Source organism: Pteronotus mesoamericanus, unplaced genomic scaffold, assembly GCF_021234165.1.
Source record: "Pteronotus mesoamericanus isolate MK-2021 breed Mesoamerican mustached bat unplaced genomic scaffold, CSHL_Meso_final scaffold_54, whole genome shotgun sequence".
Lineage (NCBI taxonomy): Eukaryota > Metazoa > Chordata > Mammalia > Chiroptera > Mormoopidae > Pteronotus > Pteronotus mesoamericanus.
The window spans coordinates 18,815,021-18,828,188 of NW_026555321.1; the positions used below are offsets into that span (position 1 = coordinate 18,815,021).

The following is a 13,168-nucleotide window of genomic DNA, read 5'->3' on the forward strand; positions in this document are numbered from 1 at the left end:
GAGACCCCAGTTTTGGATTGCCCAGCAGGTATGGTATCAAAGCACCACCAAAGGTGACCAAGTGTATCCTGGACAATTTTTTTTTGCACGGGAATTATCAAACTAGCACAAATGGGAATTATTGCTGAGATACCTAAAAAAGTCCAGGGGTTGATCAGACTGATCAAGATTTTGATGTCATCATAAACATGTCTCTCTTGATCTTGGGGTGGCAAGATCTTTCGTGGTGGCAAGATGATCCCAGAAACTGTAGGTTTTTGTGGAATACAGATGGGGAGATGACTTGCCCTTTAGTTCAGAACCCCTTGCTCCTTTGGCTGCAAAAGGGGAGAAAGAGAGAAATTGAACTTCATGGTTTTAGCATGCTATCCATGCCATGTTTGATTTAGGATTCAGCAGTGTAAACTTCCAATAAACTGTTTATATCCTTATTTCTAATCCAGCGGGCTCAAGATTTAACACCAGAGCCTTTGGTGTGTTAATATATCTCACTAAATAATCACTGTTTTCTTTAAGTGTTTGAGACTGTCAGAAGTTTAACCTTCGTATTTCACTAAATTAAGCCTTTTTGTTTTTTTGCTTTATCGTCACTTTTAGAACTCATGCCTTGTATTATAAGACAGACTGCCCTATAGCAAATACAGTTTACCATTTGGGATACATGTGATTTATCTTCACAGATGTTCATGAGCAGAAGAATGTAATCAAAAGAAAGGAGATAGTCATTATCCCATTATTATTCTCTTATTTTGTCTCCTGGCAATGGCTGCAGAGTTTTGTTTCCCATCTCTGTGTGGCTGGCCTACATGTGCTGAACATCCCACAGGAAATGGCGAGGCCAGATGGTTGCTGCCCAATATTCAGCTTGTAGAGCCTTCTTTCCAGATGTGCAGTTTGGCTATGGAGTCCCCCTAAAGTGGGTTTGGGGTGTCCTTCCCTCAGAGATGATGCTAGCTTTGAATCCCAATCAGCCTCTGAGGTTTTGAGCACTTGAAAATGCAAGAATGGGCAGCTTAGTTCACTTGGCAGCTACTTTATCTTGTAGCTTCTCTGTGCCCTAAGTCTGGTTTGGGGTTTATATCCTCCAAAATGGCCAATTAACTGCCCCAATGTATCACTTGTTTACGCCACTTCAGGTTCTGCTTCAGGACCTTTCATCATAGCAAGTAACAAAAGACTTTGGGGTTAGGAAGAACCTTCGAGATCTGTTTCAACCCTCCCATAAGTGCTAGGCCCCCTACTCTGATGTCTTGGGACTGCTGCACCCCAATCTTTCCTTCACTTTTTCTTTGTTTATTTTGGAAAAGTTGGCAATTTAGTCCTGGCTGCTACCTTCCTGTACCAAATGTCAAGATGTCATAGGAGAGAATAACAGGAAGTTGAACCATCAAAGAACCAAGTGCCATAGATAATTGACCAAGGGTGGCTAATCGAGAATAACCACAGGGCCTGGGGTAGAAGTGCTTGGATAAGAGGTGGGCTGGGAGCGGGGAATGGTGAGCCTAGATTACAGCATTGGAGGTTTTCTGCTGTGGGAGGCTGCCCTCTTTTATCCCCATCTTATCTGGAGGAACACAAGCTTTCACCTTACCCTTAGGAATACACTGCTAGCCAAGGGAATGCACAATGGCCTTGCACACACTCAAAATTTAGATTTCTCTTTAAGGCACAAGCAATATGAAGGATAAATAAATCAGAACAACTTATATTAAAGGAAGCAGAAGTAATGGAAAAAGCAGTTAAGAAGAAAAAGTGAGAGACATCAGCAAGATGGTAGAATAAAACATCTCTTACTCATCACCTTCCTGAACAATAACTTGGCATCCTTCTCTGAACGAAAGTGTCTTTGAGGGGCTTTGAGAACCAGGTAGGAGACTGTGAAGCCAGGTGCGGTTCAAGACTGAGGAGACCTGTTTTGAAAAAGCAGACTCACACCCAGGTAGTTGACTTGCTGACTGTGGTCCATATCCACGGGGGCTCAGCTACATCCCCTTTTGGTTTTGATTCTGTCAGTAGCATTATATGCCAAAGGACCCAGGAGGAGTGACTCCCACCTGTAGACCCCAAATAGCTTGTGAACCAGCTCCTGCCCCTCTTGGGCACAGTCCAGGAACCCCTGGTGGTAACCTCATTAACCTGGCAACATAGGTTGTTTCTGACTTCAGTCCCCCTCACAAGAAGATCAACTATAGTGGCAACTACTCATAGACAAGACACCACTGTGAAAATCCCAGAACCTGGGAGTGAGGCAGAAACAACTCCTGGACCACAGAAACCAAGAAGGACCACCTTTGATGGATAAGAAGAGCAGCACCCACACAGAGAGGCCACCCCCACCCCAGTCTTTGGTTCCTCCAGTGGGAAAGGGGGCACCCAGCTCCCCCAGCATTGTGGGACTCTTCCCAGGAGGCCCACTCAAGACTTACCTCATTTAGTCCTGGCTGGTGTGGCTCAGTGGATTGAGCACCAGCCTGTGAACCAAAGGGTCACAGGGTTCGATTCCTAGTCAGGGCACATGCCTGGGTTGCAGGCCAAGTCCCCAGTTGGAGGCATGCGAGGGGCAACCACTCATTGATATTTCTCTCCCTCTCTTTCTCCTTCCCTCCCTGCCTCTCTAAAAATAAATAAATAAAATCTTAAAAGAAAAAAAAAAAAGACTCACTTCATGGGGATCACCGGGGAATCTATTGGGCTTGACCATTGGGGACCAGATAGAGATGGAAAAAGGGGATGTGACTTATAGCAACCAATGCTCAGATCTTGATGGACCACATTCCTTCTTGCAGCAGTATCTGGGCAGAGATTCTAGCCAGTGGCTCTGCCCATCTACCAAGCCAACTCCATGGCCTATATGGCCAGGGAGCTTGGTTGGCCATTCTGCCTGATTTGAATCCCCAGCCAATAGGCTATACTGGCTATGGAGACCATTCTATGGCCCCACCCCAACAAGGAAGAAAATTGTTGCCCCATCCAATGACTGAGCAGAGCCTCTAGTCCTGCATACCAGAAGCCTGGCCAGGGAACCTGGGCAGCTGTGAGACTCATCCTATAGCTCTGCGCAGGCAGGGAACTAAGGCAGCGTCCCTGTCCTATTGGTGAGCATAGCCTCTAGCCTCACATAACCAGGGAACATGAACAGTGACTCTGGGCAGCTTTGGAGCACAGCCCGTGGTACTACCCAGAAGTGGAGCCCAGGCTACAGCCCTGCCTGATTGCCAAACACAGCCTGTCCAGTCAGGAAGACCAGCCAGTGGCCCTGCCCTATCAGAGGATAGAGTCTGCAGCTCCAACCAACCAGGGATCCTGGACAGTGACCCTGCCCAACCTCAGAGCACAGCCTCCATTACACCCCCCACCACCCCAGTTGCAGGATACAGTGGAGGTCTTGCCCAACTAGAGGGTCTGGGAGGCAACATCATTCAACAGAGGAGCACAAACAATTAGCAGAATATCTGACTGCGAAGCCTGCAACCTGACAACTTCGAGGTACAGCCTGTGTCCCTACTTGATTGCAGAGCATAACCCTGTTGTACTGTGAAGCCCAGACAATGGCTATGCCTAAACAGTGGAGTCTTTATCTGGAGAACACAGCCTGAAATTTCACCAAGAGCAATTGCAGAGCCCAGACCATAGACCTGCCCAGTTGTGGAGTCCAGTCATTGGCATTGCCCTGCCAGGGAACACAGCCCGTGACCTTGCCAGAACAGAGGTGACAACAGAACCCAGCTAGTGGCTCCAGAAAAATGCAAACAACATACCCAAACTTCTGGGATATAGCAAAAACAGTTCTAAGAGGAAAGTTTAGTGTATTAAAAGATTTTAAAAAAATTGTTTATTTTTAGAGAGGGGAAGGAAGGAAGAGAGAGGAAGAAACATCAATGTGTGGTTGCCTCTCATGCGCCCCCTACTGGGGACCTGGCCCACAACCCAGGCATGTGCCCTAGACTGGGAATTGAACCAGCAACCCTTTGATTTGCAGGCTGGTGCTCAATCCACTGAGCCACACTAGCCAGGTCTACTGTATTAATATATATGCATACATTAAGAATAAAGATCTTAAATAAACAACCTAACTTTATATGTCAAAGAACTAGAAAAAGAATAAACTTTGCCCAAAGTTAGCAGGAAGGAAATAATAAGGACTAGAGCAGAAATAAATGAAACAATAGGAAAACAATAGAAATGATTACAAAATTGGTTCTTTGAAAGATAAACAAAATGGACAAACTTTTAGATAGACTCACAATAAAAAAGAGAAGACTCAAGTAAATGAAATTATAAATGAAAGAGGAGACATCACAGCTAATACCACAGAAATACAAAGGATCCTGAGATTACTCTGAATGATTATGCCAACATCTTGGATAACCTAGAAGAAATGGATAATTTCCTAGAAAGAAATAAACTGCCATACTTAATCAGGAAGAAATAGAAAGTCTGAACAGACCAATAATGAAGAAAAATGTCAAATGAGTAATAAAAATGACAAAACCCATGACCAGATGGCTTCACTGGTGAATTCTAGCAAACATTTAGAGAAGGATTAACACTAAATCCTCAAATCCTTCTAAAGAATTCAAAAGGAGGGAACACTCCCAAACTCATTTACAAGGCTGGCATTACCTTGATGCCAAAGCCAGATAAGAACATGACAAGAAAAGAAAACTACAGGCCAATAGGTGTAAAGAATATATATGCAAAATTCTCAACAAAACACCAGCAAACCAAATTCAACAGCACTTTGTTTGGGTGCCAAGACAATTCAGTATCCAGAGTATGTAAAGATCCCTTCCAACACAGCAATAAAAAGGCAAATAACCCAGCGAAAAATGGTCAAATCATTTAATAGGTATTTCTCCAAGGAAGATAAACAAATGACCAATAAATACATGAGAAGATGCTCAACATCATTTATCATTAGGGAAATGCAAATCAAAACCACAGTAAGATACCCATTTACACCTACTAGAATGGTTATACTAAAAAAAAAAGAAAAGAAAAGAAAATAACAAGTGTTGGTGAGGATATTGACAAGTTGGAACCTTTATACATTGCTAGTGGGAATATAAAATGTTGTGGACACTTTGGAGAACAATTTGGTAGTTTCTCAAAATTTTAAACATAAAGTTACCATAAAAGCAAAAATTCTACTCTTAGGTATTTACTCAAGAGAAATGAAAACATGTCGACAAAAAACTTACACATGAATGTTCATAGCAGCATTATTATTCATAACAGCCAAAAAGTAGAAACAAACTCAGTGTCTATCAACTGACAACCAGATTTTAAAATGTTATATATCCATACAATAAATGTTAGTGATAAAAAGGATTGAAATACTGGTAAATGTCACCGCATGAGTAAATGTTAAAAACATGTTAAATGAAAGATTACAAACACAAAAGGCTATATATTATATGATTTCATTTATATTAATGTCCAAAATAGGTAATTTCATAGAGAAGAAAGCAGATCGCTGGTTAACAGGGCCTATGGGAAGGGGAGAATGAGAAGTTACTCTAACTGGTATGGGGTTTGTTTTGGGGTTCATGAAAATGTTCTGGAATTAGTGATAATGGAGACAAATCCTGTGATTATAGTAAAATGCATTGAATTATATACTTTAAAAGGGTAAAATTTATAGTATGTGAATTATATCTCAATAAAATGAATGAATAAGTAAAATTCATGTTATAGTACAATATGATGAGTGTAGACTTGAAAGTCATTGTTGACGTGATTCAGGCACAAGCTACTGGGAAGCCTAGTTAGTGTATCCTCCTCAGCAAATTAAGGGTTTGATCTAAATGATCTGTAGGGTCTCTTCCAAATCTAGCTTCCAATGATTCTCTCAGTTTCCTAGGTGTTTCCTAGGTGACTTCAAAGTTTCCTAGGTGAACTGCTGGAAAAGTCAACTCTAGTGTAAAAACCAGCCCTATATCTTTGGTATCTCATTTTAGGCAGCTATGTTTTTTAGTATGGGCCATTTGATCTATTTCCCTTTTTATAAAGAACTGAGACCTGATGGAATTTCTGTAAGATTGTAATTTCCCATGGAGTTGTCTGATTGACTGCAAACTGTGTGGAGAGAAATGCTGAAGTTAAAGGAATTTGTAAAACTGATTATAACCCTAAATGAGAGAACAGTTTTCACAAGGGTTCAATGAAGGAAACACATGGATAACTATTGGCTTTCTCTGAGCCAAGTTGTGAACATATACAATAGTCTATGTTGGCATAAAAATAGAAGTCAAAGAATAAGGACTGCATACATTTTGTGAGGACACAGATTTTGCATAAGGCTTTTTGCACAGTGGTTAAGAATGTGGGCTCTGCAATCACTGCCAGGGTCAAGATCCTGGCTCTACCACTTAGCAAGCCACTCCTCCATATTTTTGTAACTGTCACAGAGCTACAGTGAATATACCTCCCTGGAAGGCTGTTGTGAGGATTAAATTAGATGACAGCTGTAAAGCACTGAGAAAGTATCTGAGCTGTGAGAAGCATTCAGCAAACATTAGCATTATCTACTTTCAACAAATACTCCAAATGCTTGATAAATGTTTTAAATACACTTGGCATTGCTTGACAAATAACTTGTTTTGTGTACAGTGTAATGTGTTCTAATCCAACTTTCCTCATAGTTATTTCTTATTAAACAATGAGATTTTTCATATTGTAAATAACATTTTTTTCTTACAGAATAAAAGCAAGAGACCCTCACTAACAAAATGAAGAACCTGCTAATTATATTCGTCCTGATTCTTTGGACTGAAACACTGGCTGATCAGAGCCCAGGTACCTATGTAGTTTATGCTTATTATTAATTGTTTAGGAAAGTAAACAATTTTATCTCTCAACAAACTTTTAGTAAATGGAGAGAAACAAGGAATTTATTTATTTACTAAAAAATCAACGTATGTAGCACTTAGTTGTAGTTGGAAGTATGTAATAGCAAGCTAACTTAATCTCTTAAGAGATAAAAGAAAGCCATGGGTAAGAGTCATGGATTGTGTTACAGCTGGCTAGAAAAGCTTTCATTATTCATTGATTTGCTTAAATCCTAGTGTTTCCTGTCCCTATGAATAGAGTCAACTCATTCGTTTTGTAAGTCAGTTTCCATCTTGGCCTTAATAAATAAAGAGAGAGAAAGAGAGAGAGGAAGGAAGGAAGGAAGGAAGGAAGGAAGGAAGGAAGGAAGGAAGGAAGGAAGGAAGGAAGGAAGGAAGGAAAGAGGAAGGGAGGAACGAAGGAAGGGAGGAACGAAGGAAGGAAGGGAGGAAGGGAGGGACGGAGGGAGGCAAAGCTAGGTTTTTCTACTCTCCTGATACCCTAGAATTTCCTGGTGAATTTCTGAGTTACTTTGAAAGAAGGTTGTCAGACCTTTACCGGAACCTCATTAATTTTGAGAGTGCAGTAAGCTGACCGTGACTACTAATGTAGACACTGATGGTGCCGTCCCTGGCCCAGACTCTTTTTATCAGGCTGGTACACCGCTCCCCTGCTCGCCCCCACACCAGCAGCAGCTGTGAATATTACCTTATTGCCTGCAAGAGCTCACAGCTGTACGCCACTCTCTTAGGAGAATTGCACTCAGCTTTCTCAGAGCCACTTTACTCAGGAGGTTATGTCCATAACCCCTGCTCCTTCCCTTTAATATCCTGTGATGGTCTGCAGCCAATGTGAATGATAGGAGAATACAAAAAACTTTCCCTCTTGTCTCAAAGTATAATTGATATTCTAGTATTATTGATACGCCAGAGTCCCCTTCAATCAGGCCACAGGTAGACATCCTGCTTTGCTCCTCTCTTGCTTCCTTTACCGTGCTTTCTCCCAATCTATCCCTCCCCCAAATCCCTGTTTCAGATCTTCTTCTAAGCTTCCAACCCAAGACTGCTGCTTACTCAACTATTTTTAAAAGTTGTGGTTTCTCCAGAGACTACTTGGAGACTTCTTGGTATCATGTTTATTCTTTAGGACAAAATCAGAGTTTGGGGTCTGACAACTAAAAAGAGAAAAAAATGTTGATTTTTTTTTTTCTGGCATAGAGTTGAGGAAGAAAAATTTATTGGCTAACGTACTAAAGTCCTTTTATCTGACATTTTAGCAAAAACAAATACAGTTTCTTCCGTTTGACATCCAGAAGACACTTTCCTTGGGACTCTAAAATTGCCCTTAACATTAACTAGGACATAGACTCAAATGAGTACTGTGGTCTGAAATGTAAAGGCTGAATAATTACTGTGTTTGGGTTTGCCATTATATTTTGATAGACCCAGGCCCTGAGTATGCAGATGTTGTGTTCCTGGTGGACAGCTCTGATCACCTGGGAATTAAGTCCTTCCCTTTTGTGAAAACATTCATTAGCAAGATGATCAACAGTCTCCCCATAGAGTCCAACAAGTACCGCGTGGCCCTGGCCCAGTACAGTGACAGTCTCCACAGTGAGTTCCAGCTGAACACCTTCAAGAGCAGGAACCCCATGCTGAACCACCTCAAGAAGAACTTCGCGTTCATGGGCGGCTCCCTGCGGATAGGAAACGCTCTCCAGGAGGCTCACAAGGTCTATTTCTCCAAACCAGCCAACGGGAGAGATAAGAAACTGTTTCCCCCGATTTTGGTGGTCCTGGCGTCGGCCGAATCTGAGGATGACGTGGAAGTGGCTTCCAAGGCCCTGCAGCGAGAGGGGGTGAGAATCATCTCCGTGGGGCTGCAGACAGCTTCTGAGGAGAACCTGAAGGCCATGGCCACGGCTCAGTTTCATTTCAAGCTCCGGACGGTCAGAGACCTCAGCGCGTTCTCCCAGAACATGATGCAGATCATCAAGGATGCGGCTCAGTACAAGGAAGGAGCAGTTGACGCTGCCGTAAAAGGTGAGAAAGCCCTTTGGTTGAGTGGTGTCTAATCCCCATGTGATCAGACCTGCATCTCATCACCCTCATCCCTTCCAACTCCTCTTCTCATTTTCATAATAAGCCAGACTGAAGTACTGGAAATTTTTACACAGCACGGTCTACTCTTACTCACCTCTGCCTTTTGCTTGTGCCATTTTATCTGGCAGGAATCCTCTCGCATCCTTAGCTTTCTTAGAGCTGGAATTGCTCCTGTCATTATTTAAATCTCAATCATACAGCCATGTCCTCTTGAAAGGCTTTCTGTTCAGATTTCTTTTTGGGTCTCACAGTTCCTTGTATACACGATAACTTCCCATGTTGTATAATTACCCGTTTCTGTGGTTGTCCCCCTCCCCCATCAATGAACTGGTAGCACCTTGAAGGAAGAATTGGCAACTTATATTTATTTCTGTGTTCTTTGGGCCTACACAGTGCTGACAATGAGCTGGTGTTCTATTTCTTAATGCGTGAATATGTGCAAGTCTTAGAGGTAAGGATGCAAGATCCTCATCTGTTCTCTTTTCCTCACAGTCCTGGCACAATATGAGCCACACAATAAATATTCAATAAATGCCTGTTGATTAATAGATAGTAACACTAAATGGGAACAATATCCTTAGAACGATGTCAGGCAGAGAAGGGGATCCCTTCAGTTGTACAGTAACGCCATGCAGGAAGCTGCAGTCTTGAGCCTGACACATGTTGTACTGGCTCAGCCCCTCCTGCACCATTATCTTTTCCTTAATGAGTATCAGGATCTGCTAAAGCCAGATGTTTGCTCACTCCTTCTCCCAGCCCCGGAGTCATTTCGTGCTTATATTCTTCACATTGGAGACACACATTTTAATATTTTTTTTTTATATTAGGATGTGTCTTTAAGTTGTGCTTTCTAAAAAAAAATTCCTGAATAGCTGCCATTCAATAACAGTGTCTCTTTTAGTAGACGGGATCTTGGAATTGAAGAATTATTGGAAATATTTCTGACAAGCTTATGAACGAATGAAACCAATTAAAAGGAGCTCAAATTGAACTGACTCAGTACCTCATTTATGTAATTTGAGCCCTCAGCTATCATATTCCCTGATGTAAAATTCTCCCAAACTTCCTTTCTGAGCACCATGAAGAATGTCTCAAGTGACAGCACAGACCTGCCCTCTCAGGCACCATCGTCCATATTGATGTTTGTGTGTGCAAAGCTACTTGAGAGCGGCACCTTATCCCAGTTGTCGCTGGTTCCCTTTGAGGGGAATGCTGATTCCCAGGCCAGATAGCCATCTATTAGCTCTACATGTCCACCCACCAGAACTGCCAATTCTGCCTTCCTTTTAGCCCCTGGGCAATCCCTGTATTTTGTGCAGGAAAGTAGGCAACCTTCTCATCCACTTTTATTCTTGATTCCTGAGGCTAAGAGGAGAACTACTTATGCCCCCATAACTCACAACTTCCATTTGAAAAATGCTTTTTTTGTGTCTTAATTGAGTTTTCCATGAAGACTCCAAAACAGAAGACTCTTCAGTACAAATAGTTCACTTGGGAAGAGATCCCAGGAAGCCTTAGTAAGGAATAGACAAAACGAGGCAGGAAGCTCCACACGTGGTATTGATGAGCAGGTAAAACAGGCCAGTACAGCTGAAAGGTGGTCTTCAGTAAGTGTGCTGTGCTGGGAAGAGGCTCTGGTCATGTTTCCAGAATAACGTAGAAAGAATCCCCGGCATAATGGATTTTCCTGACTGCTTCTGTGCCCAGTTGGCCGTGGTGGGCTATTCTGAGCAGGTGCTATCTAGTTCTAAGACTCAAAGAAGTCATGAGGTGTGGTACACAGTACCCTGAACACAAGGTCAAAAGAACCACACAATGCCACTTGCTGGCTATGTGAACTTGGAGAAGAAATGTCATCTCTCTGAGACTTGCATCAGCATCCTAATATGTAAAGCATGGGAGTGGGGGTGAGGTTGAAACTCCCCTCCTGCTCTACCATTCATCAATTCCATGGCTTTGTTATGGGCTGATTTTGTAGTTAGACCAGGCTAGGTCTTAATAACAAATAGAGTTCCTGAATAATAAGAAGCTTATTTAATTCCCTTGTAGTATCTTAGGGCCAGTGCTCCAGGTGACCAGTTGTGTTTCTTTTGTTTACTCAGATACTTAGGTAGGTAGTGTCTCTTCTATGTTAAAATATGACTTGCAAGGTGCCCTGGGAATTAGTATAGAGCTTGTTGAAGGACAGGAAGAAGGACGATGGAAAATGGTTTTATGGGCTAAGCTTTGAAGAGACTCATATTTCATTAGCCAGATTTCATTAGTCCCATGGTCCTATCTAACTCCAAGTGAGGCTAGGAAATCAGGTTTACCTCTAAACCCAAGAAGAGGAAGTGGATTTTAGTGAGTATCTAGAAGGCTCTGCCACAGTTAGTATATCCTTGAGGTGCCAGAGAGTCCTTTCTCCTCCACTCTCCTCCTCCTTCTCTCCTCCTTTCTTGGGGGAAATAGTAAGTTCTTGTGGCATGTGTGCATCTTCTCCCAGAGAAAAAACCTTCCTGGTACCCTCCATCTTGGGGACCTAGGAGATGTTCCAACCCTGTAGGCAGCTGCTTAGTCTGGGTTCTCCAGGACAATAGGGCTTTTACACTTTTGTAGTAAAAGCTCTGTGTGCTGAATGTGCTTTTTTCACTTCTCCTAATTTACTTCACAGCAGTATGGTACAACAAGGTTATCCTTGCCTTTAGAGGTTAGGTATGAGGGTTTTACTTTGGAGTCAGGAAGGTCTGGGTCAAACCCTGGCTTGACCCTTCAGGTCCTTGAGTAGGTTATTTAACCTCTCAGCTTCAGTTTCCTTACCTATAATGTGAGGATAAAAGTGATTACCTTATGATATAGGTAAGGTGGCTTGTATGGCATTTAGCACAGAGCTTACTGCTATTAATAATTTACAAATAAACATTAACCTGGACAATCATTCTGAGGGTGTATTTAAGCCAGCTGTGTAGGGTTCAGAGCACATTGGCAGATTATAGAGAATTATTTTTAATTCCACAAATATTTTTGGACTCCCACCTGGTACCAGGTACGGTAGGGACTGAGATAAGTAAGACATGCCATCTGGTTTCTAGAACTCCCAACCCTAATGGGTAGTTTTTGGAAACACTGAGCTTATCTCTTGGCTACACTTACCTCAGTTGTGTTTTCTCCATCTGTGCTTCGGGTAGGAGTTTTATGTGCATGTGGTGTACTCTCCCCTCAATTCCAACTTCATATAACCAACTGTTTATCCAGCATCTGCAAGAGTATCCCATGCTTAGCATGTCTGAAATGGAATTCTTGAATTCTCCTTGCAACTTGTTCTTCCTACCGTCTTCCCTATCTTGGAAAAAGACACCATCAACATCCGCTCAGCTGTTCAGGTCAAAAAACTAGGAGTTCTCACCACTTCCCCATTGTCTCTCAACCCTTGCATTCAATTTATCATCAAGTCATCTCTGTTCTACCTCTAATTCATGTGTCAAAACTACCCTTGTTTCATCTTACCTACTCTTATCCTTGTCCAAGAAGCATTATCTCTTGCCTGGACTAGATAGCTGTTTCTTAATGGAAATTCCTGAATTCATTATTACCCTTCAGTGACTAGGATGACATTTAAAAGACTTAAATAGGATCATGTGACATCCTTACAATTTGGTCCCCACCTTTTCCTGACCTCATTCATCACTGTTCCCCTTGCTCACTGGCTCCAGCCACTCTGGACTTCTTACTTGTTCCCACCTTCTACTGTTTGTTTGCCAGAATTCCTCTTCCTCTAGAACAACATGTGGCTGAGTCCTTTTCATTGAGATCTCCATCCAAATGTGATCCTCTCAGGGAGGGCTCCCCTGACTTCTTTATGTTTCAGAGAAGTTAGTTCCCACGCTGCATCCCCAGCATAGTAACTCACTTGAGTCACCTGTTTTATTCCCTTGCTAGTACTTACTACTGTCTGAAATAATATGTTAGTTATCTGTCCTCTTCACAGAATGTGAGCTCCCTGAGGCCAGAAATATTTCTAACTCTTCCCTGTATGACAGCGCTTGAGAATGGTGAGGGGGGATGTAGAGTGGAGGTGGAGGTGGTGGTGGTGGCAGTGGTCACAGTGGTGGTGATGGTGGTCACGAAGATCACGGTGGTGGTGGGTATAGTAGGCAAATCGGTAAGAAGCATTCTTCAGAGAGAGGGAACAGCAATGCAGAGCCTCGGAAGTCAATGACCTTATAAATGTTGTTCGGAATTTTTATCTTTCGTTT

The 13,168-nt window shown here is 42.4% G+C and overlaps 1 protein-coding gene across 1 annotated transcript in view; it reads left to right on the forward strand.

Moving 5' to 3' along the window:
- Nucleotides 1-6,731: 6,731 nt before the first annotated feature.
- The window catches only part of COL6A5 (collagen type VI alpha 5 chain), an 85,956-nt gene continuing 79,519 nt past the window's right edge, over nucleotides 6,732-13,168 (forward strand). The window contains exons 1-2 of the mRNA XM_054595727.1: nucleotides 6,732-6,798; nucleotides 8,274-8,873. Of these exons, the coding sequence (XP_054451702.1) occupies nucleotides 6,732-6,798; nucleotides 8,274-8,873 (667 nt within the window). The remainder of the gene's footprint in view (nucleotides 6,799-8,273; nucleotides 8,874-13,168) is intronic.